The sequence below is a fragment of the Lissotriton vulgaris genome, chromosome 1_1 (assembly GCF_964263255.1).
Source record: "Lissotriton vulgaris chromosome 1_1, aLisVul1.2, whole genome shotgun sequence".
In the NCBI taxonomy this organism is placed as follows: domain Eukaryota; kingdom Metazoa; phylum Chordata; class Amphibia; order Caudata; family Salamandridae; genus Lissotriton; species Lissotriton vulgaris.
The window spans coordinates 447,275,781-447,300,445 of record NC_141685.1 but is presented as its reverse complement, the minus strand read 5'-3'; the positions used below and the strand labels follow the sequence as shown (position 1 = coordinate 447,300,445).

Genomic DNA, 24,665 nt, shown 5'->3' with positions numbered 1-24,665 from the left:
TTTCCAGAATAATTTTGCTAACTACTGGTAAGGCTCCTACGAGACGTGTGGCATTGGAGATCGCTTCCGCTCTCCCTGCTAGGGAGAGCGGCGCTATTCAAAATGATGGTATTGCTCCACTTCCTATTGCCCTTCAAAACATCCTGCATGTAGTACCTAACTCTTACTTCAAGGCCATTGAGAGAGAACTCTGAACATTGCTGTGGCATGGTGGCCCGTGCGCTTTCCACTATCTAAGCTCACAAAGGGGTGGTATGATGGAGGCATCACGCTACCAGATGTCCACAAATACTACTGGGCGATACAACTGACTACCATTAACAGCTGGGTCCACCTCATGCTGGAGGAGTCAGTGTTCCGATTGGACAGACTAGTGCTGTGCCCCTGGGGATACCTGCGTGCTCCTTATGGAAAAGCCAAACATGGCAACAATTCGGGGCCCGCGCAGACAGTATGGCGCCTATGGTGAACAGCCCTGCCCAACTTAAGATGGAAGAACGTGATTACACAAGCCACCCCGCTGTGGGACGCCGAAATTCTGGGTACCCTGTGGAACCTGCCAGGGTTTAATACATGGAACCTCATAGGGATTTCTAGAATGGGTGAAGTGTGGTCAGAGGGAGTTGTTATCCCCTGGCCCAACCTGCAACAGGAATACCAAGTGGCTTCCATAGAGATATACCGATACATCCAACTTAGGCAAGCACTCAGGAGATACTCACAGGGCCGACCTTCCGGAATCCTCCCCGCTAGAGGATAGGCTTCTAGAAGAACACATGCCCAGAAAGGCAACGAAACTGACCTATAAAAAATGTATAAATCACATGCCAGATGTCATGGGGAGGGCCAGCGAGCAATGGAAGGGTTACAGGACAGTGAATGGGAGGAAGCCCTAGTGTCCCCTAAAAAAGTTGCCATACATACGGGATTCAGGTTGGGCCATTTGAAAATTCTACATCGCTCATAGTATGCCTGCATGGCAATGGTTAAGATGGGGAGGGTTAGGGGGCGCTCACTGCATACGCTGGTGTGGACAGACTGGTACCTTCTTACATATCCTATGGGAATACCCAACATTACAAACGTTCTGAACTGATGTCGTAAATTGCATGAAAGAGGTGAGGGGAGGGTGTGTAACCATCACCCCTAAATGGTATGTGCTGGATATGTAGGGGGATACAGCTGATGGCCAACCACAATGAACCTGGATGATGTTGGGCCTGGCAGTGGTGAAACATAACATAACGAAAGCATGGGGATCTGAGCAACCCCCAGAGCTGAGGGCCTGGAAATGTGACATGGGCTGGTGTATGAAGCCGAAAAGTTTACCTATTAACCTCATAGCTGCTGCCGTCGGCCGCCGAACGTTCGGAGCACTACCTGGCGGATGCTGCGAACGTTCAACGGCCGACGCGGCCCCGCCCACTCTTTGGAACGCCCAGCACTGTGCCGAAATAACGGCAGCAGCTAAGGCGTTAAGCAAAGGGTTGGCCACAGAAGTGGGGTAAACTGTAGAAAGACTTGAACTCCTATAGAGGCCACATCAGTGGTGACCTAGTTCTGCCCCATACACCGAGAACACATCCCACGACTGACAGGACAATACTTACTGCAGAAGAAGGAGTATAAAGAGGATGAGGGGGGGGGGTTGTGATGGTGATGATAGTGCCATGTTTTAAATCTGATGCTATGTGCAAAGTGTTAGTACAAACAAAATAATATTAACATGTAAGTAATCTTGATCCAGTCATTTCTGTCTTTCAGACTTGTGCCTAATGCGTATCTGACTCCACCCTACCTGCCTATAGGAATGCACAAACCGATGAGGTCACTGATTATACCCAGCTATACCTGCCCTTTAGTGGTACATACCCACTCTGTCACCGCATTACCAGCCTTTCAAAGGCACATAACATGATTGACTGTATCAGAACTACCTGCCTTTTAAGGCACACTTTGGATGTCAAACTTACTGTCACCATGTCCATTCCATCCAGAGGTATATACCTAGCATCAGACAGGCTCTACCTAAACCCTACCACCTTATTAGGCACACACCTAGAATATGTCTGTAATTATGCCCCAACGCTGTCTGCCTTTTAGAGGCCCAAGTCTTAGATGCTGATCCCTCACACCTTTTTGAGGTACATGTGATCTTACCTGCATTTCAGAGTCCTACACTTGAGATGGGACTGACTCTACCCAGTCGTCTTTGCGTTGACTTTCTTGGTCCTTCCATAAAGTCAGAAGCATATGATATCACTGTCATTGCCAAGCCCTAACAGCTTTTCGAACGCACAGGAATAACGTGATTGACCCTTCTCCAGCCCTGCCTACCTTATAAATAACTCTGCAGGAGCTGTGGCTTACTCTGTCAAGCTCTATGGACCTTTCAGAGGCACAATCCTGAAATGGTAATTGATTTATGGTTTCTGTGACTTGCTATAATAGAAACTTCTTGAAGGCGATCTCAGAGTGCAATGGCCTTGTACAGTCTGAAATTTAATTTCATATTTTGCAGTGGGGAAGAGATCATGAGACATGTTTGCTTTGACAGATGGGAACAATTGGTCAACAGACGAAGCAGAATCTGCTGCGGCCTTGTTCTGTCGTCCCGGGTTCTCAGGAGGTTCTTGGCCCGTGGGTGGCTGGAGTCTTTTGAGGCTTGTCGCAAAAGTCATCCGAGATCATTTTTCCAAGTAAAACATTTTCTGAAGTTTTGTTTCTACAATAGTTTGTTTCCTAAATTGTAGTTTGTTTACACATTGAGGGAGCTTGAGATGGCTAGATCAAACTACTTCTAGGCAAGATGAAGATGTGCCTCTTGTTGCAGAGTCCGCCAAAAAGCTCATAATAAAATGCTCACATTTTGCCTGTACTGGATTCCCAGGTGCATATATCACAAACTAAGTGATCTGGAAACCTGTGCTGACCACAGGAAGGTTTATATTAAGCTTTGCATTAGGAATGTGTGTGCTTTACTATGTATGTTTACTGTTCTTTGGTTTATAAGTGTCTTCTGTATGAAGCCCTTGAAAAATAGGTCCAAGATAAAAACAGAGCTCTCTTGCAGATTTTTTGTTGTTAATTTTTGTTGCTATTGATGGTGTCAAAAACGTTATCCATTGTTAATTAACCTGTCCCAGTAGTCCTATCCATAACTGTCTGACATCAGAGGTGACCTCCTCTTTAGTAGTTTTGCATATGTTGGAGCTCGTCATGAAGGCTTTATTTTCTTCCTTTATATTTGACTAATTATCTCCAGGAGTTAGGCAGTGAAAATTAATCCTTGGAGATCAAGGACTACTTTATGCAATAGAGCTCCAGTAGACTTATTTAATAAGAAGAACACAAGGAGATGATTAAATGGGGTCTCAGATAATGGGGCAGTCAGATCTAGGGAAGAAAGAAAAAAGCATGGTTTTAATAAAATACATTTTTTGCAGTCATGTGCCATAGAAGTGCTGATTTTGGGATCTCTTCTTTACGCAATACCCTAGCTCAGCCACAAGTTTGCTGTTTTTCCCACATAGATCTATCTAACATACATGCGAACATTTTACAACTGGAAGGTTTAGGAGATTTTTGAAAAAAATGTGGGGATGTATTTTCCCTATTGACATATTGAAGCAATGGCAATTTTAGGTGGGAGATAGCTGAAGTAAAGCCATTGTTGACTTTAAAAATTTGGAGCCACTGTCTCCCATCTGACTCGGGTCTGTTGGAATGAACGAAATAAGGTCAATCTCTGCCAGTCATGCACAACAGACAAAGCATCCGTCTACCCGACCATCTGGAAAGCACTAGGCTTCACTATACAAATGCCAGAACAACACAATGCATCCCTCTGCTGACACAGAGAGTAAGTTATTTTAAATGATAAAATCACTGCATCACTTACCTATATTAACATTCTAATCACCAATGTGCAGCCTATACAGTGCTTTTATCACAACCCTGAAATTGTTCTTGGAATGCGTAGCGCTTTGCGTAATGAAAGCTTGTATAGTCCCAAATGAGCACTGGACTGTGTATGTCAGGATAACAAAGATGTATTCCTATGGATTGTTTTGATTGGGATGCAATCCTGGAGCTAATTCCCTTGTTCAGTCAAGCTTATTGCATGACCTCTGCATGTGACGGAACTTTTAATGTGCAAAGAATATGTCTTCAACTAACTGTGAGCACACTTCTAGAATGTTTTTGTGTTTTTTTTCAGAGCGCAAAGGTTCATGGTCGGAGAGGAGGAATTCCAGTATTGTTGGAAGACGTTCACTAGAAAGAACCACTAGTGGAGATGATGCCTGTAACCTGAGTGGCTTCAGACCAGCCACACTGACTGTCACAAACTTCTTCAAACAGGTACCCTGCGTTCATTATCCTATACAACAGTAATATTAATTATAATATTAAAGATGATGAGACCAATTGTAAGAACCATTTCACTCCATTTCTCTGTCTGATGAAATGGGGCAATGCTAGTTGTTAAAGGCCCTGGAACAAAGGGCCAGATGTAGGTAAATACCATTTACCGATTCTAAAATACCAAATTTTACCGATTCGGTATTTTAGAACGGGTAAATGGTATGTAGGTATTAATTCTGTAATTTTTATCGAATCTGTAAAATTCGGTAAATACCGATTCGGTATTTACCGAATCGGTATTCCCCATTCATTCCTATGGGCCTTCAGGCCCATAGGAATGGTAAGGGGGGGAAGACCTACAAGGGTGGCAGGGTGTCCCATTGACACTCTGTTGCACCCCTGAATAGTGCATGGGTGCACATGTGGCACACATACATGTCTATGGCTGCCACATGGCACTGTTAAAAAAGCACAAAATTGCTTTTTTAACGGTTTTCGTTATTTACCACCAACTTGTAGTTGGTGGTAAATAACAAATCCTTACAGGTGAAAAGCACTCACTTGAGTGCTTCCTACATTTCAGATTCAGTACTTTACCGAATCGATATTTAAGAATCCGGTAATTTACCGAATTCTTAAATACCGATTCGGTAAACTACCGAATCTGAAATGTAGCGACCTACATCCCAAATGCCTAATACCGGTCGGTAACCGCCGAAATTCGGTAATTTCGGCCGTTACCGACCGGTATTAGGGTTCCGACATCTGGCCCAAAGTTCTTAAATACTGATGGACAGGGCCTTATCCAACCGATATAGCCCAAGACAACATTTCACCCACAAAGGGTAGAATTCTTAAATTAAAAAGGGAGAAACAGAAAGAGAAACATTAGAATCTTGAAGCAGAAACATGACACGAGTCATTATTCGCTCTGTGCGCCATCATTGTCTTCATTGGAGCTCTCACTGCTGTCTTGAAGGTGTTTGTGTTTAGTAAGCATCTCTGTGAAATCATCTCTTTCTGGACGTGCTCACCCTCTAGAAATGTAATATAATGTGCTCCACATGTCATGGTGGTGTTCTCTTTTAAACTCCATCTCACCGTTCCAATGTTCCAATAGATTATTTAGCCTGCTGCAGAGAATTACTATGACTGTTAAAGGCTTCGTTTCCAAGTTGTAGGCTTGAGCTGCAGAATGCTATTAGAATATTCCCTTCACAGTGTTCTAAAATAAGCCGGGAGAAACCAGCATTGAAATGGTGGAGCAGAAAATCGTTCAGCATGTCAATGTTTGAATTCGACTTACCTCAGTCTTTTATGGGCCTTGACTTCAAATTTATATTTACCAAATTATTTGCTAGCCAATGCGTATCCTTCAAAAACATATGGGGTTCTGTGAATTGCATGCCTTAGATCTAATAAAGAAACTTTCTCTTCACCATTAGTGCTGGCTGCGCTACAGCAGAAAATACATTGATACATTTGGCATATTATAGGACCTGTGTTCTGGATATCTGAACATCCAGGTCAAATTTCATGTTCTACCATTCAAAGTGTTTGGCCACTTTTACATTATTTTGAGTGAGAACCAGGCTCCAGTGGACAACAGAGCTACGTGAAGGACGGGAAGAAGTGCCAGATTTAAAGTTGAGTGGTGACTGAAAATCTAATGAATTTTGGATGAGAATGCACTAGAGTTCAATCAGTAAATTCAATTATCAGGATTATTAAAATTAATTGAGGTTAGGTCTCAAGCAACAGTGCCATCTAATATCTAGATGTGTACCTAACCAATACGATGAAATGCATTTGTCCAGTGGATTCTCCTTTGGATATATCAATTTCTACAGAATTTGGAAGGGCTTTCTATTGCCACTCACTTCTAAATAGGGCCCAAATGGCTTGATTTAGGGTTGTATAGTAACAGGAAATCCTCAGAATTGTGAAGGAACTGTTAAATCCATAGAAGAATGGATCGGTAAGATTTCCTTCTGCAAAGCTATTTGGCATGTACAACAGTGTGTTTAACACTGCAGTTCCCAATGCGGTCGTAAATTGCTAGGCACATGGAGAGTAATGAGCCTCTCGCAATCTGTGCACCCATTGGGAATGACAGGCCCCCCCAGGGATGGTGGCCTGCTGCGCTCAGCAGACCACCATGTCTGGGACTGCTTTTAAATAAAGTCGTTTTCTTTTTTCTTAAATGCAGCAGGTTGCATTTAAAAATAAAAAATAACATTTGGTTTATTTTTAAGGGCAGGTAGGGGTCCCTGGCATGCCCTTAAAAATAGTTTTAGAGACAGTCACAAAATGGAAGGGGTCCGTTGGGGACCCCTTCCAAATTGCGACTGCATTACCACCCTCTTGAAGAGGGTGGTAATTTGAAAGTGTTTTGCGACCGCAATTTGCGGTCACAAAACATTCATACATTGCTTTGCGGACACTATATAAGGAAGGGAACGCCCCTTCCCAATAGTGAGTCTCAATTCCTAAATAGCGAGTCGTAAATAAATTGCGACAAGCTATTTAGGAAATGTACATGACCCTGAGGCATTTTGTATGCGCAATCGGGTGGCAAAACCATTTGCGCACGCAATGTAGGGTCGTACATCTAGCCCTAGAAGACTATATTATATTTTGTAGATGCATTCATGTTTTTACAGTTTAAAAAAAAAATTGTCTATGTAGTAAAGTAAGCAAATTTCCATCAGTAATTTCCACTTTCTACACATTGTATAGGAAGGAGATCGGTTAAGTGATGAAGATTTGTACAAATTCCTTGCGGATATGAGACGACCATCTTCTGTTTTACGGAGATTAAGACCAATTACAGGTATGGTATTTTAGATATCACTCAGAATCTTCAGTCCTAACGAAGTGTCATAACAGAACCATAAATAGCCTTTTACCTAGCCCTGTCTATGTTTTTGGATAGTTATCTGTGTACTATAGACTTGTGAAATAAATATTGATTTTCTGTGTGCTTAAAGAAGTAGTGTAGGTTTGCTCATATAAGACATCAGAATTAAAATATTTTTCTTCAATATTGTTTATCTTGGCGCATTGAATTAATAACAGCAAATGTGGGAATGCAGTCAATCTATTGAATAAAGTAGTTTTTCATTACATCATTGATGGGTTTGTCAAATATCTTGTAGCAAGGAAAGAGAGAAGCCCCGCTGAAGTAAAAGAAATATATACATTTGTTTACTCTAATTTGAAGCATTGGCAAATCCTTTCTCTATTGCAGAAATGTTCTAGATTGTAAACTGGCAAATTATTTTAGAAAGCATGTCTGAGCATCTCCAAGCTTGAAATAGAGTCAAGTTAGGGACCCTGAGTAGAAAATGGCACATCAGCTTTTTGACACCATAGTTTAAATTATAGATCTATTCTGTATCACCAAGTAGGATTACTAAAATAATTGAATACCTGTTACCTGCTTACTACAGACTAATCTCTTGGGACCACCAGGTATGTAATAAGGTCCTGTCTCTGAATTACCATTCCAACTTTTCTTGTCTCTCATAAATGCCAATCGTCCTGGAAAGGCATTAGGAACCCTCAAGCCCTAACATTTATGTTCTAATTTTTTTTTTGAGACAACATCAAGGATTTTGTTGTTCGCCTCTGGATGTTGGCCCTCGAAGATTTGGATATTTCTCTGGCAAGATTGTCAGCCCATTTAACATACATATTTGCGAGGGGAAAGAAGCGCCTCAGACCAAAGATTTACCCAAGTTGAAAATTACCTTTTGTGAAGGGTGCATAACAAAAATGTGTTCGCCCATATGAGGTGCCTTGACTTCTTCTTTTTATCAAACTTTGTCACTGAGATCTAGGGCCCGAGGTGTAATGCCATTGTTTTACCTGTTCGTCAATACCAGGAAAGACCTAGCGATGAGAGATTGGAAAAAACATAAAATAACTCCCAGACCTTGAGAGAAAATCTGCATGGTGTGGGGGGTGGGGGGGGGGGGTGTCATTTTTTCGTTTCTCAAAAACAAACTTCCACTTCTGGAGTTTGTTTTTGAAAAACAAAAAAACTTTTGAAAAGTTTGATGGCCTCCATGACAGTGGTTTTTGCTAATGTAGAGAGATATCTGTGGGTCCGGCGGGCATCTCTAAATGTGGAGGTCAGACGTCCCTTGCGGTAGTGGAGATAATGCCATCCTGACAGAGTTAACGTCTTCTGCCAAGATCTAAACCAGCATCCTAGTGTTTTGGGTGGAAATACTGGAATTTTGTTTTCTTACCTATAAATAATACGTTTTGCAGACAGAAACTCGTGGGAGATCATTTTTATGGAGTTGCACTAAGTTCATATACTCCAGTGGTCAAAGGTTTAGGTAGTCAATTCTTGCATAAAGTCAGGAATACTTTGAATCATCATAAGGGGATGAAAATAATGTGATCATATTGTTATCTGATCACCCACTTCCATCCTCGCAGAGTGGCTTCTGTTGTTGTCAGATTCCCCATAAGTCTCTTTATTGGCCACAGACTGTCCCCATGATTGTGATCCATTTACCATGTTTCATTTCTGGTTGGCCTTTGATAATTCTTTAATCCATTCATTTAAGCTCATGTTTTAATTATTCTATCAGAGTTAGTCAATCTTGGTTATAATTAGGATTGCACAGTTAAACCATTTATTAAGGACCTTCTGCAAGATTCTGAATGTTTGTAGCCCAGAACAGTTTCAGACTCCCTGTTGTATTTTATTGTAATGCAGTAAACCTGACAGACAATACAATTTAAAGTTTACCCCACATCACCAGACTGATGTATCATTCTGCTAAATGTTCGAGGTACTTACAGAGGAATTGGGTAAATAAATGCGTAGGTATTTAACTTGATGTTTTGCATGGGTGCTAGCCAATGAGCGACTAGTTTTTGTGTTCTGATTTGATTTGGGGGCATTTGATTTCTTCTAATTAACCTTGCTCAACAATTCAAAGTTCGCAGCTAGGTTTGATAGTAAGAGTTTGGAGTTGTTCAACAATCAAATGATGCCATCTCCAAAAAAGGAATGTTTGGTGCCCACCTTTGAAAAATATGACAAGTTATTTCGCATGCCATTACTTCGCATGCCATTACTACGCGGTTATTACTTAGCAATAACCGTTACTACGCAAGTTTTTAGTTTGCATACCATTACATTGAAAGTGTTAATGTATACAAAGTAAAAACTTGCCTAGTAATAAAAATGGTATGCAGAATAACGTGTCATATTAAAAAAAGACATTTTACCCCTTTTTTAAAATGATTTAAACACAGCACTACAATAAATAGTAAATAGAAATACACTACCCTACACATCTAAAAATGGAAAACACTACCAAAACACTCAAATACTACACTACCCTACACTACTGAAACACCACTACACTACCCTAAACCAATACCCCCTGCACGAACATACGCATTCCCCCACTCCGGTCCCTACACTCATTCACTACCCATCACAACCCCAACACTATACTAAACACTAAAACAGTAACCTACACTACACTAACACCACAGCACTACCCTAAACCATAATACACTACCCTACACTAGACAAACACTACTACACTACCCTGAACCCTAAAACACTACCAGCACGACCATGCCCCTAACCCCAGTCCATCCCCTACACCGAAACACTACCCTGCACAACCCCCCGACACTACCCTAAAACACTTCCCTACAGTACATAAACAATACAACACTACCCTAAACCCTAAAACAATAGCCCAAGCACGACACTACCCCTACTCCCAATCCGCTCCCTACACTTAAACACTACCCTGCACGACCCCCCAACACTACCCTACACTACACGAACACGACAAATCTATTCTAATCCACAAACACCACAACACTATTCTAATCCCTAAAACACTAACCCCTGCACGACCCTCCCCCATTCGCCACTCCTGTACCTACACAAAAACACTACCCTACACGACTCACAACACTACCCTTAAACTAAAAACACTACTCCTCAAACACAAACCCTTCAAAATTAAACAGTCCCTCTTACCTCTCTCTCCTCGGTGGGTGCCCGGAGCCCCTTGTGCCCCTCCTTTGATGCTGTTGTCACCTGTTCTCCTTCCTCCACGCCGTTTTTTTGGGCCTCCTCCTCACTGCAATTCCATGCATGTGCCGTCATCGCTGCCTCCTCGTCCATACCCTGACTCCCGTCATCCATACACGCATTACCACACATGCGTTGTAACAGCGCATGCGAAGTAATAACATCCGTAGTAAAGGCTACGCGTTATTACAGCGCATGCATTGTAACGCTTGCGTAGTAATGGTACGCAGTGTAATGACCGCGTACAAATGGATGTTTACCCATTTGAACCTATGATTGTATTACTCTGCTGAATCTTATATGCTAATGGATCCACACTGAGTACAAAAATAGTTGTTATGCAACATAACCCTGTCTTCCCGCTGTCACATTTCATTTAATACGCCCGACGCGTTTCAGGGTGCAAAACCCCTTCCTCATGGGCTGGCAAACATCACACTCGTAAGTAGCATTACTTGCATATCCGGTTTTTAATTTCTTTAACAAGCCCCGAGGTGGGCGTGTGCTAAGTGCATCCCCTCACCAAAGTTATCTGGGACTTGTAGTCCGTGTATGCTTAAACAATGTCCTCCTTATAGTAAGGTCGAGTTGTTCTGTTTACTTTTGCTCAGTCTTGTCTTGCGGTTTTGGGGGCGCGTCCGACCGCTATGCAGCCTACTGAAGGTATTATAAAGACTGAGCAAATATATATATTCCAACCACTTCCGACTTTACTTTAAAAATCGGACTCCGACACAAGGAATAAGCTTTGCCATTTTAGCTGTTGTTTATTCTTCTTTTGCTTGACGCGTTTCGGCACATCTGCCTTGTTCACAGTATATATATATATATATATATATATATATATATATATATATATATATATATATATATATATATATATATATATATATATACCGATGGCGAGGGAAAAATAAAGCCACTTTGATACAATCATCTGGTGTTGAGAAGATCTGTACCTGAGGGACGTGTGGGGAGCCACCTTGCAGGACTTTGCTTTTATATATATATATATATAGCTATTTGAACTAGTACATTCTTATATATAGATATTCGTACTAGTACATTCATTATATAGCAAATCATTGGCAGTCAGCAAATAATCGAAATATATTGCACACTATATGCCTTAATGCCAGGACCCTTCTGCTTTTCGCTTTGGAGCAGCTATATTCTCCAGTATCATTCATGCCCAGTATATGCTAGGTGGCTTTAGTGGGAAATTCTTGTTATACTCTTCTCCTATCACCGATTGTGCCACAATTCCCTTGATCTTTATAGAGACCATGTAGGGTATTGCATGGTGTCCAGCCGTGCCCCAAATACTATACACAACTTAGTATCTCTATCAAGTTTCCATTACAATGCAGCAATTTTCTTCTGTCTCCATGCCACCTATACCAACTCAACTTAATACCTCTTTTTACTAAAGACCTTACTCTCTTTCACAACCTTTAACAAGGGGTCCTAGAATACCCAATCAAGAGCTTTCTTCTCACCCAGATTCAGAAATACCGTCAAGGTTTTTTTGAGCTGGCACTTTTAAACATATGTTCTTGTTGCCTGTGTGTTTAAGAAAATCATTAAAAAACTCCAGTTAGACAAACGTTGCCTGCCTCATTTCCTCCTCAATTATCGGAAGTTGAAATGCTGGTAATACATTGTGTCAAGCTCAGGGAATGGTAAGTCTCCAGTTACTGTTTGACATTTGAAATCATAGTTTTGTCTGCAGATAGAGGCAAGCAGTACTATATGAATAGCTGTCCCATAACAATTTTGTAAAAAGTTTGTATGATGAACCTCTGCTTTCCTGATTTAGTTTATTTTCTGTTGGTTTCTGCTTTATGTGCTAAAAGTGTGTTGATTTTGTGACCCCTTTGATTGTATTTGTTCTTTGAATGAAACCATCTTCTGGTAGCATCATTGGTAAATAGAGATTCTAGTTTGCCCCTGACATGGCACCGCAGATAGTATTTTCTATGAGAGTAGCTTTTCAAAGGTTTTGAAATTTAAGGAAGGCCTTTTGAAGTCCAGCCTCGTGGAATCCTTAGTCTTCTAAAATGCTGTGGTGGTCATGATTAATTCTCCTGCTATTTCTGGTTTAGTGGTATAGCAAATAATGGCTAACGTACCCTTGTCTGGGTATTTTATGTAATTTGTCATTACCTTTTTCATTTCACTTTGAGTTGCTGGTTTCTAAATTTCCAAAGTTACGCTGTGATTTCGAAAAGTGTGGACAGAGTGAAGGGTGCCTCTCAGTCCTCTTCCATCAGGATGTATTCTTATTGCGAATAACACTTTTAAATGTTGCAATAACAAGCAAATTATGCTTCTGTAGAATGGCAGTTACTCTAGATGCTAGTCAAATTCTTACCTTCAACTAAAGAGGGAATAGGGAGTAAGAGATATACATTAGGTGGACAGACTTAAGCATTGTGAGACTAAGAATAGTGTTTGTTTCTTTAGTTTAAGCTTATTCCCTATAAATCAAATTCTCTCTTTGAAAGTAGGATCTGATAGAAGTGATTGTGTCCCTTGTTAGAGGCATTTAAAGAAATAATGGAAATTCCTTTCTTTGCTACTTATATTTCTCTTTGAGCCACTACAAGTCCCTTGTTATGTCTGTTCATAGCCAGTATACCACTTTAAATCCAATAAGGTTTGAGATTCTTGTTGTATCTTGTTTGAAATTATAGGAAGTATGACATTTTACTGGCAACATATGGGACCAATTTACGAGTGTCCTTTTTCAGTAGTTGGCTCTGCAGAAGGAAGGGCAGTATCTGTGTTCTAGGTTATCATAATAGTTAATCTTCCCACATCACTTGCTAAAATAATAAAGGTAGATGGAAAGAGCTGCTTTCATAGATGGGACGGTTGATTTCAATCCAACCTATGAAGCCTTATCAATAAAAGGAATAGTAGTCACATCGCCAAAGCCATTTTTGACCCTAATGAACCTGATTTAAGGAGAACTATTAGTAGAACAATGTTCTTCCCACAAAACGTATCCCTCAGTTGTTTCCAGCCATCCCTAAACATCAACTAAAAGTGCCGTTCTCAGAGTATCCTTCCTAATTTCTACCACATTTTCTTAGGCTCTCAGAAAATTTCAAATAGTATATTCACTAAACTCAGCAAGGTAGCCCCCAGACCCACCATGTAATCATGTGAACTACAGATAAGCAAAGAAGAATGGGCATTACTCTTAAACTGGACAACCCACAAACTTCATTTAGGTAAATTAATACACCCACTAATGTGCCTCATAACAAAGTAGCTATTTTCCTGCACTCCCAAAGTCAGGTTTGTTTAATCTTTTACCTACCTTTATAGCGTAACTAATCTTTCCAAATGTAATAACTTTGAATATTTGACCTCTTATCCAGGTGGGGTAAAAGGATTGATTCAGGCTGTTGCTAAATGTGCACATTCAGGGCTGCTCCTTCTCAACTTTCACTTACTTTTTCTTGCATTTATCATCCTCTTGTCCTTATGAGACCACCTTTACCTTGAATTTAAATTAGGGTGATGCACATTGCTTTCTGAATTCTCTATCACGGAATCACTCAATTGCATTTGTTGTGAGCCTGTCCCTGTCTAAGACAAATCTCAGGGGTTACTTTTGGTAATACATTTAGAAGGAAATTGTTTGCACGCGTGCATGCGTGTTTGTGTGGGAAGATGCCTCTAACGAAAAAAGAGGAAAAATAGCACAGGCAATTCATATATTGTTTCTTTCATTCAGCCCAGTTGAAGTTGGATATTTCTCCATGCCCTGAGAACCCCAGCTACTGCCTAACTCCTGAGTTACTGCAAGTTAAGGTCTATCCTGATACGAGAGTGAGACCTACGCGGGAGATCTTGGAGTTTCCTGCAAGAGATGTATATGTTCCAAATACGACTTACAGGTAAGATGGTACCTACATTTAAACTGGAATTTGCAATTAAGAGATTGGTTTAGAGAATCTTGAGTTATCTTAAATATGTATTGCTCTTCATAATTTACAGATTTTTTAATGCATTGAAAGTAAGACATTTTCATTTGAAAATAAAATCTGGAAACAGCTGACCGCCTAGGTATTATTTGTACGTACTCCTAGCTCTAAATGAGGACTTCCTGGAATAACATATTTGAGTCACTGCTCCAGACTTAGATTCCACTTTCTCACACACTATTTATGTCATAGTTGTGCTTTAAGTATTTAACCATTACTCCAACTAGTCTTCAAATGTTGCCAGAAAATGACCCATTATAGCATTAGGAAACCTCGTGAATATAGCATGATTCCACCACCAAGTAAATGTTTTAATATTTTTCGAGTGATGAATAACTCTTGCAAATAGGTCAATGAAACATAAAACACCGATGGTGCTTATGGTGTGCTAGTTTTTTTGGATTTCTATGTAACAAAATGTTACGCACATTTCTGCTACAGCATAACCCACTTGCTTTATTAATACAAGAAATGGCATATCTCTAAACTGCTAAGGATATTTGTTACGTCAGCTTACATGATTGTGTAAGTGTTTTTCCACCTTTCAGCTGACGAGGCATGTTTTGAATTTGAATTTCACCACATCTAATTGGAGCCTTCTTTCATTCTGAGCATCTTTGTCAGTGAGTCAAAATTAGACTTGTTGCAAAATTAGTTACTCATGCTTACAGAGTAATTTACATCAACCCGATTTTAAACACGTAGACATATACAAAAATAATGATATTCCCTGAAGGACTGGGAGAGTCGTTCAATAGCATTAACTTTATGCAAGGGCTAGCTTTTATACATCCTGTGGTCTTAGTAACTGTATTCAAAGAATGCTCTGCACAATCTTTCTGTATGGTATTTCAGTTGTCTTTTCTTCTTGTCTTATAAAAGACTGCTTTAACATTGGGTGTAAAAGCCAAAGTTTCATCCGTAGCGCAGTTTCATGTTAATCCAGCTAATCTCTCCTATCCCCAATAGGTAAGATTTTTCCTAGTGACTGTTTTTTCAGTGCAGTTAAATCCCTATGGATTTTGTTTTTGGATCAGTAGGCTATGTCTTGTCAAGTGTGTTGTGAGAGGATGTCTCTGTTCTGAATTCAGTTTTGTTTTTCTCGGGTGATCCATTTTAGAAATTCAGGTGGTTGATAAATAGTGGAGCTGGAACCTTTATGAGCTGAGTTTTGGGTGCTCCATTCAGTGATGTTCGTGGTCTGTTCATTTATACTTTAATTGTTGTACTTTGTGCAACCCGCTGCCATCCCTTTAAACGGAGTTGCTTATAACAGCAGAGATTTGACCTAATGTCTGTTGTTATTTTTGTCTGATTATATATTTTGTGTATTTCCTTTGGCCCCTGACACCTTTTGTACTTGCTTTATATATGAACGGTGCAATGCTGGTAACGCGACCACTGTCGTTTGTCCAACCTCTTGAGCTGGCTTTGTGTGCTTCAGAGCACTAACGCCAACCAGTGGGGCTTCTCATGAAGTGCAGTGTGTACTGAGTTCTAGGGAATGAGAAGAGGAGGAGTCTGATTCCTTCACAATTGTATTGCAGCTTTTAGGCCATGCAGATTTTCTAGAGGTTATTTTCTTGTACATCATTCCTAGAAAGTTATTTTAGCATGGTAAGCTGGCCGCGTTTCATAAGAGGCTAAAGCGCAATCAGTGTTTTCATTTAAGCAAGCATTGATACGGTATTGCACCGTTACAACGCAACTTTTACAACGGACTTCTATTACAACGCAACTTTTACAACGCAGGATCCATTACAATGCATGCCTTTACAACGCATGTCATTACATAGCAGATGCTATTACAACGCATGCCATTACAACGTAAGTATAGGTAAGTATATAATTTTTATTTTATTTTATTTAATATTATTTAATTAATTTGATTAATATTAAATGTACATAAATATATTTATTTTTAGGTTTTAGGGCAAGGTTTGGTTTTTGGGGTACAGGGGTATTTTTAGGTTTTAGGGCTGGGTTTGGTTTTTGGGATACAGGGGTATTTTTAGGTTTTAGGGCTAGGTTTGGTTTTTGGGGTACAGGGGTATTTTTAGGTTTTAGGGCTGGGTTTGGTTTTTGGGGTACAGGAGTATTTTTAGGTTTTAGGGCTGGGTTTGGTTTTTGGGGTACAGGGGTATTTTTAGGTTTTAGGGCTAGGTTTGGTTTTTGGGGTACAGGGGTATTTTTAGGTTCTAGGGCTGGGTTTGGTTTTTGGGGTACAGGGGTATTTTTAGGTTTTAGGGCTGGGTTTGGTTTTTGGGGTACAGGGGTATTTTTAGGTTTTAGGCCTGGGTTTGCTTTTTGGGGTACAGGGGTATTTTTAGGTTTTAGGGCTGGGTTTAGTTTTTGGGGTACAGGGGTATTTTTAGGTTTTAGGGCTGGGTTTGGGTTTTGGGGTACAGGGGTGTTTTTAAGTTTTAGGGCTGGGTTTGTGTTTTGGAGTACAGGGGTATTTTTAGGGTTTACTTTTTAAAAAATCACGACTTTAAATAAATTAAATTAAATTAATTATATTATTTACAATTTTTAAATTAATTACATTACATTAATTAAATTAAATTAAATTAATTATTATTTTAAAATTATTAAAATTAAATTAATTAAATTAAATTATATTATTTACAATTTTTAATTTATTTAAATTACATTAATTAAATTAAATTAAATACATTAAATTAATTACAATTTTAATAATAATTAAATTACAATACTTAAATTAAATTAATTACTTTTTTAAAATTAATAAAATTACATAAATTAAATTAACTTAATTACATTTTTTTAAAAAAGATATACTTACCTATACTTACGTTGTAATGGCATGCGTTGTAATAGTATCTGCTATGTAATGACATGCGTTGTAAAGGCATGCATTGTAATGGATCCTGCGTTGTAAAAATTGCGATGTAACGGTCTGCGTTGTAAAATAACGCGTTTTAACGTCATAGATCCAGGGTAATTAACCAATGAATAATTCAACCTGTAATGTAGACATGTAGGCAGTTCACCTCTAAGGATAATTCATCCATAGAAAACATATTTTGCATCAACTTCTTGAAACATGCATGTTTTCCAGACCTTAAAAGGTCCCACCAACGGTTTAATAATTCCTTGTTAAAAATGATTTAAATAGTGTGTGTCTCTGTCTTCTAAAGCACATCTGCTGAAGATGACTGGCAATACAGAACACTATTTTTAGTGTGAAATGGAGCCAGAACTGCTAACAGTCTATGTCAGAGTCACAACAACTTTCTTCTGGCCCTCCTTTGTTTAGTGAGGTCAGCATTGGCATCATGCAACACAGCTGACTGTAGTTTGGTTTAAAAGACTTGAGTAACTTATATTTATTTTTGTAAACCAAAAAATAACAAATTCTGTATCGAACTTGGGTAATGAGCGTTATAATTATTTTGAATTTCAGGACCTAATCTAGCTTTTGATTTCTGCAAGTGAGAACTCAGTTCACCCGAGAACCAATATGGCATTTTTTTCTTTCTTAAAAAACAAGTCAATCATCAATGCTTGTTAAGCGCGGCTACTCACCCATGAGGGTCTAAAGGTGCTCTTGACCTGTTATTTTTTTTAACCTTTTTGTATTACTCTTAATCTCCATATACTATCCATCTTGTTCTTCGACTGAATGCTAAGTGTTCAGATTAAATGAGGATATTTTGCTTACTATGCCAGGTCTTAACATTTCCCTTAATTCTTTTGCCTGAAAGTTTTAACTGGAATTCTTGATAATGACTATGGAAGCTGAATGGATATTGTGCACTAACTACTAGGGAGTTTTGGAAGTGTAAGATGGGCTGTGGGGGAAGACATTTGTTATCAAGTAAAGTTCAGAATCACTGTTAGTCACTTTACCTCCACTAGCTCCTAGACAACCAGTCTTGGTATACTCCTGTCTTTGATAGGATTTCTCACAATAAAGAACATCTTCAAGGGATAATGAAACACATGTATGATCAACAGGTTTGGCTTTGGCTGCCATCCTTTTGACTCTGTCAAGGCCTATTTTGCTTTGACATGATATTTGCAGACCTTTATGTTGTGAGGGCTGCCGGACTCTTAATAGTGTAACAGAAAATTGGTAGTAGCAAAAATATTTGTTGATCCTAAAAAGCACACATTGCCATGGTACTGAATGGGAACTGCCTTGTGGTTGGATATGGTTCTTGCAAAAGAGCAGAGTCCTGTCACTCACGGTGAAGCAGGGGTGTATGTGTGTGTGTTTTGAAGTAATCTATACAGGCAAAAAAGCTAATGATTGCTCCAGAAAAATTTATGTCATACATTTCAGGCCTGATTATTTGAATGAAAACACGTTTCACAGAAATGCGTATCTATGGTATTAAGATGGTTCATGTTTTTCAGCACACCTAAGTCATTTACTTTTTAATTAGTAACTTGATTATATATTTTGTTGTTGATCTGTGGGCTCAGTTTATAAATACATGAGATATTGCAGTGTATGTTCGCCTTTTAGTACGAGTTTATGCTCTACAAATCCCCTTAATTCATATTTTAAGCTCGATCTAAAACTGGTACCAAATCAATGTGATATAGGTGCTACATAGAATCACAACATGGCTTTTCACCTATACATAAGACAGTTGTAACATGTAAAGTGATGTAGAGTTAGGGAAATCAAAACAGGGCACAGAAAGAACTCGGTTGCAAAGAGTCACAACACAAATGATCTATTCACCTATGTGAATACTTATGTACGTGCATGCATATTAAGTCCAGATCTATAGACTTTTCTAATGCTTGTCAATTTGTTGAGTTGTCAAGACTTTGCTATTCGAGTCCGCCATTTTGCACAGGATAGTGCTTTAAGGTCTTACGTTATAAAAGAAAGAAGAAGAGGTCTGATCAATCCTTTTTGAGGCGTTGAGAGACTTTTATTTGGTGTGTCTTTGTGGAAGTCCGTTTTAGGGTAGAACCTTTGTTGAAGGTAAAGAGAGTGCAAAGTTGTTGTAGTTGTTAACTGGTAGGAAGGCTTTGAGGTGACAAGTGTGGGTGTCTTTGTCATATACACTGTGGAGGTTGAAATCTCCCAGGAAAATCTGATGACAAAACAAGAGGAGTTGATCAGTTCTTTAATCAACAAAACCATCAATAAAACTTGTTTGGTTGTCAGGTAGGCAGTATACAATGTTAATTCTTCAGTGGTTAAGGAGTCACATTAAACCCACCCAGCATTTTCTTTCTGCAATATTGAGATGGGGATGTTGGTCTGTTGGTAAGATAATTGTATGGTGGATGACAGGAGCAAGGTTTCCATGAGTACAGATCTGAAAGGTCACCATCATAAATTAGGGTAGCTAGGGAAGTTGCATTAAAGACCATATATCTACAGTTCAGTAGGGCAGCTTTAATGTGATGTGTAGCAGATGAGTCAGTATGTTGAGAGGTGGGTATTCTTCATTGGTTGGTTTGCAGAGTGGCATTTGTGTGTTGAGCATGTAGCTGTAGACAATGTGTTCATAGGATGTGTTGTGGATGTATTATCACAGAGTATTTGGGTGTTGTGTCTGGTGAATTACAGGTAATGTGGGTGGAGTAATGCTTCTAGACATTAAGGATGGTGTGCGTGTTGAGGATGGTGTGCGTGTCAAGGTATGATGGGGTGGGATTAGTAGTGCAGTTTTTGGGAGGAGACAGAAAAAAATCCAGAATGTGGCTTGCAGACTTTTCCATTGATTGTGTTGATCCAGCTTCAGGTTGAAATTCAGCACTTAATTTCGGTGAATGGAAAAGTGATGTTTGCTTTCATCCTTGTAATTGACTGTAATTAAGTGTGGGGTGACTGATCTGACCTCTTACATTAATCATACCTGTGTGTGGTTGAGTTATTCAATATAGTTATTATGTTTGCTATAAGGAAGTTGGTGGATATTGGCACAGCTCTATGGGTTTGGTGTCCGTCAGCGTTTCAGTTCATGCGAGTGCAAATGTAGCTTTTCTTTCAGGTAATGGTTTGGGCTTATTTTGTCGGGTTTTATTTCCCTGGGGTATGTGAGTAATAATGTGAAGCTGTGGCAGTAGTGGAGCAGAGTGGGTTTGTGGTATTGTGCTCAGTAGAGATAGTAGGCATGATGTCAGTGTTAACCTCTCTAGTACTGGTGCAAGATTTTTGGGCCTTCAGGCATGGTGCAAGTGTTAACCTCCAATTTTTGGGCCTTCAGGGTGACTAGCTAGTGTCACTGTGATGCACCCCTACACGTCAAGAAAGATACTTTAAACAAAGAGGGACGTGCAAGTAGAGTGCATCAGGAAACTGGTGAGATGATGATGCTTGTGGAGAATAAAAAGTATTGTTTTGCGCTGCAGGGCCATCTCGGGCTTCCTTTACAAAATGAATAAAGTACCTCCTATAAGACGTATGAGCACCGCTTCAATGGTGTTTCCTGTGTGAGCCAGGCAGTTGGGGGACAAGCCAAGATGACAGCGAAAGAGTTGAGCAACAATAGTCAGTACAGACCCTGCATTCCAAGGGCGGTGCAAAACAAATGAGGACTTGAGTTCGACATGGAACATAAGCAAGACACTACTCCAGAAGGCAGAGGTCATACCTGCCGGACTTGTGGACGCGGGCATAGAAGATGAGCAGAGATCGACGGAAGGAAGTGTGCTTTGTGAGCATGTCGGAAAGTAGAGGATGAGTAATTTGGAAAAGCTTGAAAGGGAACAGTTTCTAGTCATATTAGTCCCGTAGTAGCTTGTCAAGAAAGGACTCGATGACAGGCAGTCCAAGGACGTATCACAAGGAAAAAATCGGTGAACTGTGCGTGCCAGGACACTCTTGAGTATTTCAGCGCGGTATAAATCCATTATAACATAACATAGCATAACATTTCTTATAAAATGAACTTGTATGCAGTGACAGGCACACCTATGTTTTGGGAACAAAATTAGCTAATGCCTGTTCAGTTACACAGTGGTAGCCACACATTTTCTGTTATGTTTTATACAGTTTTGTACGGTTCATATTTGTTTTTAAGTGCTTTCAAACCGTGTATTGGTACTAAAGTATAATGCCTATATTCCTGGTAGAGGTTCCCTGACTTTCCTACCAAACATCCTGCTCCAGAGAACCTTTTGGGGCAGACTTCAACCAGTAAAGTGAATCCCAACTCATTCCCTGCTCAGTCTTTAGTGGGTAGACAATCCAACAGAAGTGAGGCTTTTAGCAAGCATCTTTTCCTCTGCCAATCCAGCATTTCAGTCAGTTAATGCTGTTTGTTTTCTGGGTCCCTATACACTTGACCTATTGGACATGGTCAGCGACATCTTGCCAACAGTCCCGGAAAAACATTGGGTCGATTTAGCCCAGACAATTCATGATAGACAGAAATCGGTCAAATACGTAATCCATGCAGGTCTAGATATTGCAGATTGCTTGAGGAAGGCAGTTGGTACTAGTGTTGTACTTTGTCGACATGCGTAAATACCTTTCACTGGATTTTCTGGCAGTGTACAGGCAACCCTCATGGACATAAACTTTCATGGGCCATGCCTTTTCGATGAAAAGGCAGACTCTTTATTAGAGGACTTTTAAAAACCTAGAGCTAAGGCATATTCGTTGGATTTGTTGACCCTTGTCAAAACAATTTCCACATCAATTCAAAAAGTTCAGAGGCTATTCCAGAGGGCTGACACATATACAAAAGTAGTCTCCACAACTAATATCGCAGTCACCTCTGTCTTTTCAAGGCTGTAGACACTGATCTGACCGTGCACAGGCCAGCATGGGTATTAGCCTTTCCATTCCGCTACCCCTGCTGCAACAGGCACGAAACCACTTTAGTTTGCCCTTAGTTGCACACGCGCATCCTTTGGGGTGCAGGAGCCATAATTTCCTCCAGGGTGGCGATCTATCATAGCCACCGATGCGTTGTAGAAATCATTCTATATGGCGATAACCTCCCTTTTCTTTTTACCCTGCCAAATATCAACCCACATAAAAGCGAATTTCAGACAAGTACCTGTCCATTCTACTGCAAGAGCTGTGAACGTTACTCTTTAAGGGTGCTATTGCGAGGTTACCGAACTCCGAAAGAGGAGGGTTGCCACTCTCACTATGTCCTTGTTATGAAGAAGGAAAGATGGCTGAGGTCTGTTTTGGTCCAGCGGCAGGACCCTCTCCCTTACGCATCCAGAGGTGATGGTTGTGACTGCTACATCCCTGCTGGACTGGGAAAGTCATTTTGGGAAAAGGAGCTCAAAGGTTTCTGGCAGAAGCCAAGATTCACATTAATCTGTTGGTTGCAGACAATGAATGTCTTCCCACCAAAGAGGAGTTGGCGAAGTTTCTTCTTTTTTTTTTTTGAGACAACTCCACTGCCAGGTAGTATTGAAACAATGAGGGCAGAGTGGGTGCCCTGGGTAATGGACCAGGAAACGCTGCATCACTGCAGTTGGTAGGAGGACCAGGCCATTATCCTAATGTCGAACCGCCTGGCAGGGTCCCTGAATGCAAGAGCGGACAAACTGAGCAGGCAGTGTCAGGCAAATCACAAGTGTCTTGTACATCCTGAGTTTCACAAAGAGGTGTTTGTGGTTTAAGGGGGCCCACAGAGAGGCTGCGGGAGCAGGATGGTACATAAGGAGCACAGGAATTAAAGAGGGGCTACAGGATGGCTGTGTCACATAGAGTAGCTGCAGAGGCGAGGCAAGTGGCAAATGGGGGTGAAGGGAGCGCACAGATGAGCTTCAGGGTTAGCAGGTGCAGAGAGAGGAACAGCAGAGGTGAGACACAAGTTAGGGGTTGGATGGACACTCAGAGAGGCTGCAGAGAAGGAGGGGGCCTCAAAGAGGAAGTGCAGGGTAGGCAGTTGACACAAGAGGGGCTGCAGGAGTAGAGCAGGGAAGCAAACAGAGGCTACAGGTTCTGGACACACAAAGCAGGAGCCCTGCATACATAGGGACGCATGTGTCTGGGGTCCCGTAGATGGGCTGCTTGAGCTGTGGAGGCACAGAAATGGGCTGCAGTATAGCTGTTGGGCATTAGATTCAGGGGAGGCGAGAAACACAAAGGGAAAGGAGTGCCAAGGGCACACTACCATCACCCATACACAGAACCAACATCAACACATCCATCATCATTCTTCTACACAGTTAACATTATATACTGAACACACCCACCATTATACATCCACCACATCAAAAAAATTGAAAGAACTGCATGAACATACGCATTCACTATCATGCTACCACACTCAATGTTATATACCCACACAGCACCAACTTGGACCCACAAAACTCAATCAATCAATCAGGGCTTTCTAAAGTGCAAGCTACTCTCCCGGAATGGGTCTCAAGGCGCGGGGGAAGAGGGGGGGCAGGGAAAGGGGGAGGGGTGCTGCAGAATCCAGAGATTCACTGAGTTCCATCGAAGAGCCAGGTCTTGAGGTCCTTTAGGAACTTACGGAGCAATGCAGTCTGTCGGAGGTAGAGAGGGAGGGAGTTTCATGCCTTGGCTGCGAGGAGGAAAAAGGAGCGCCCTCCTGTTCTGCTTTTCTTGATCCGAGGTACCGTTGCGAGGGAGAGCTGGGCCGAGCGGAGAGAGCGGTGGGGAGCGTGGAGCATGAGGCGGTGGTTCAGGTTAGCGGGTCCGGTGTTGTGGAGGGCCTTGTGTGCGTGGGTGAGAATCTTGAAGGTGATTCTCTTCTCGACGGAGAGCCAGTGTAGGGACCGTAGGTGTTGGCTGATGTGACAGTGGTGTGGTAGGTTGAGGACTAGTCTGGCGGTGGCATTCTAGATGTTCTGGAGTTTGCGGGTGAGATTCTTGTTGATCCCGGCATAGAGTGCGTTGCCCTAGTCCAGTCTGCTACTGATGAGGGCGTGTGTGACAGTGTTCATGTGTTCGGGGGGTTCCACTTGAAGGTCTTGCGGAGTAGGCGGAGGGAGTGGCAGAAGGAGGAGGCGATGGCATTGACCTGGCGGTCCATTTTGAGTTTGGCGTCCAGGATGATTCCGACATTGCGCACATGGTCTGTGGGAGAAGGGGTTGTGTCTCCGAGGGCAGGGGGCCACCAGGTGTGGTTCTAGGTGTCCGGGTGTGGGCCCATGATGAGTATCTCGTCTTTGTCTGTGTTGAGTTGAAGGTAGCTGTTCTTCATCCATCTGGCGACCACTTCCATTCCGTTGCAGAAGTTGCGTTTGGTGAAGTTGGGCTTGTTGGATTGGGAGAGGATGAATTGGGT

The 24,665-nt window shown here is 41.0% G+C and overlaps 1 protein-coding gene across 11 annotated transcripts in view; it reads left to right on the top strand.

The window, feature by feature from the left end:
- The window catches only part of DOCK7 (dedicator of cytokinesis 7), an 864,306-nt gene that overhangs the window by 336,767 nt on the left and 502,874 nt on the right, over positions 1-24,665 (top strand). For all 11 annotated transcript variants that reach the window (XM_086953476.1, XM_086953469.1, XM_086953439.1 and 8 more), the window contains 3 exons: positions 4,220-4,362; positions 7,105-7,198; positions 14,196-14,358. In XM_086953476.1, the coding sequence (XP_086809602.1) occupies positions 4,220-4,362; positions 7,105-7,198; positions 14,196-14,358 (400 nt within the window). The remainder of the gene's footprint in view (positions 1-4,219; positions 4,363-7,104; positions 7,199-14,195; positions 14,359-24,665) is intronic.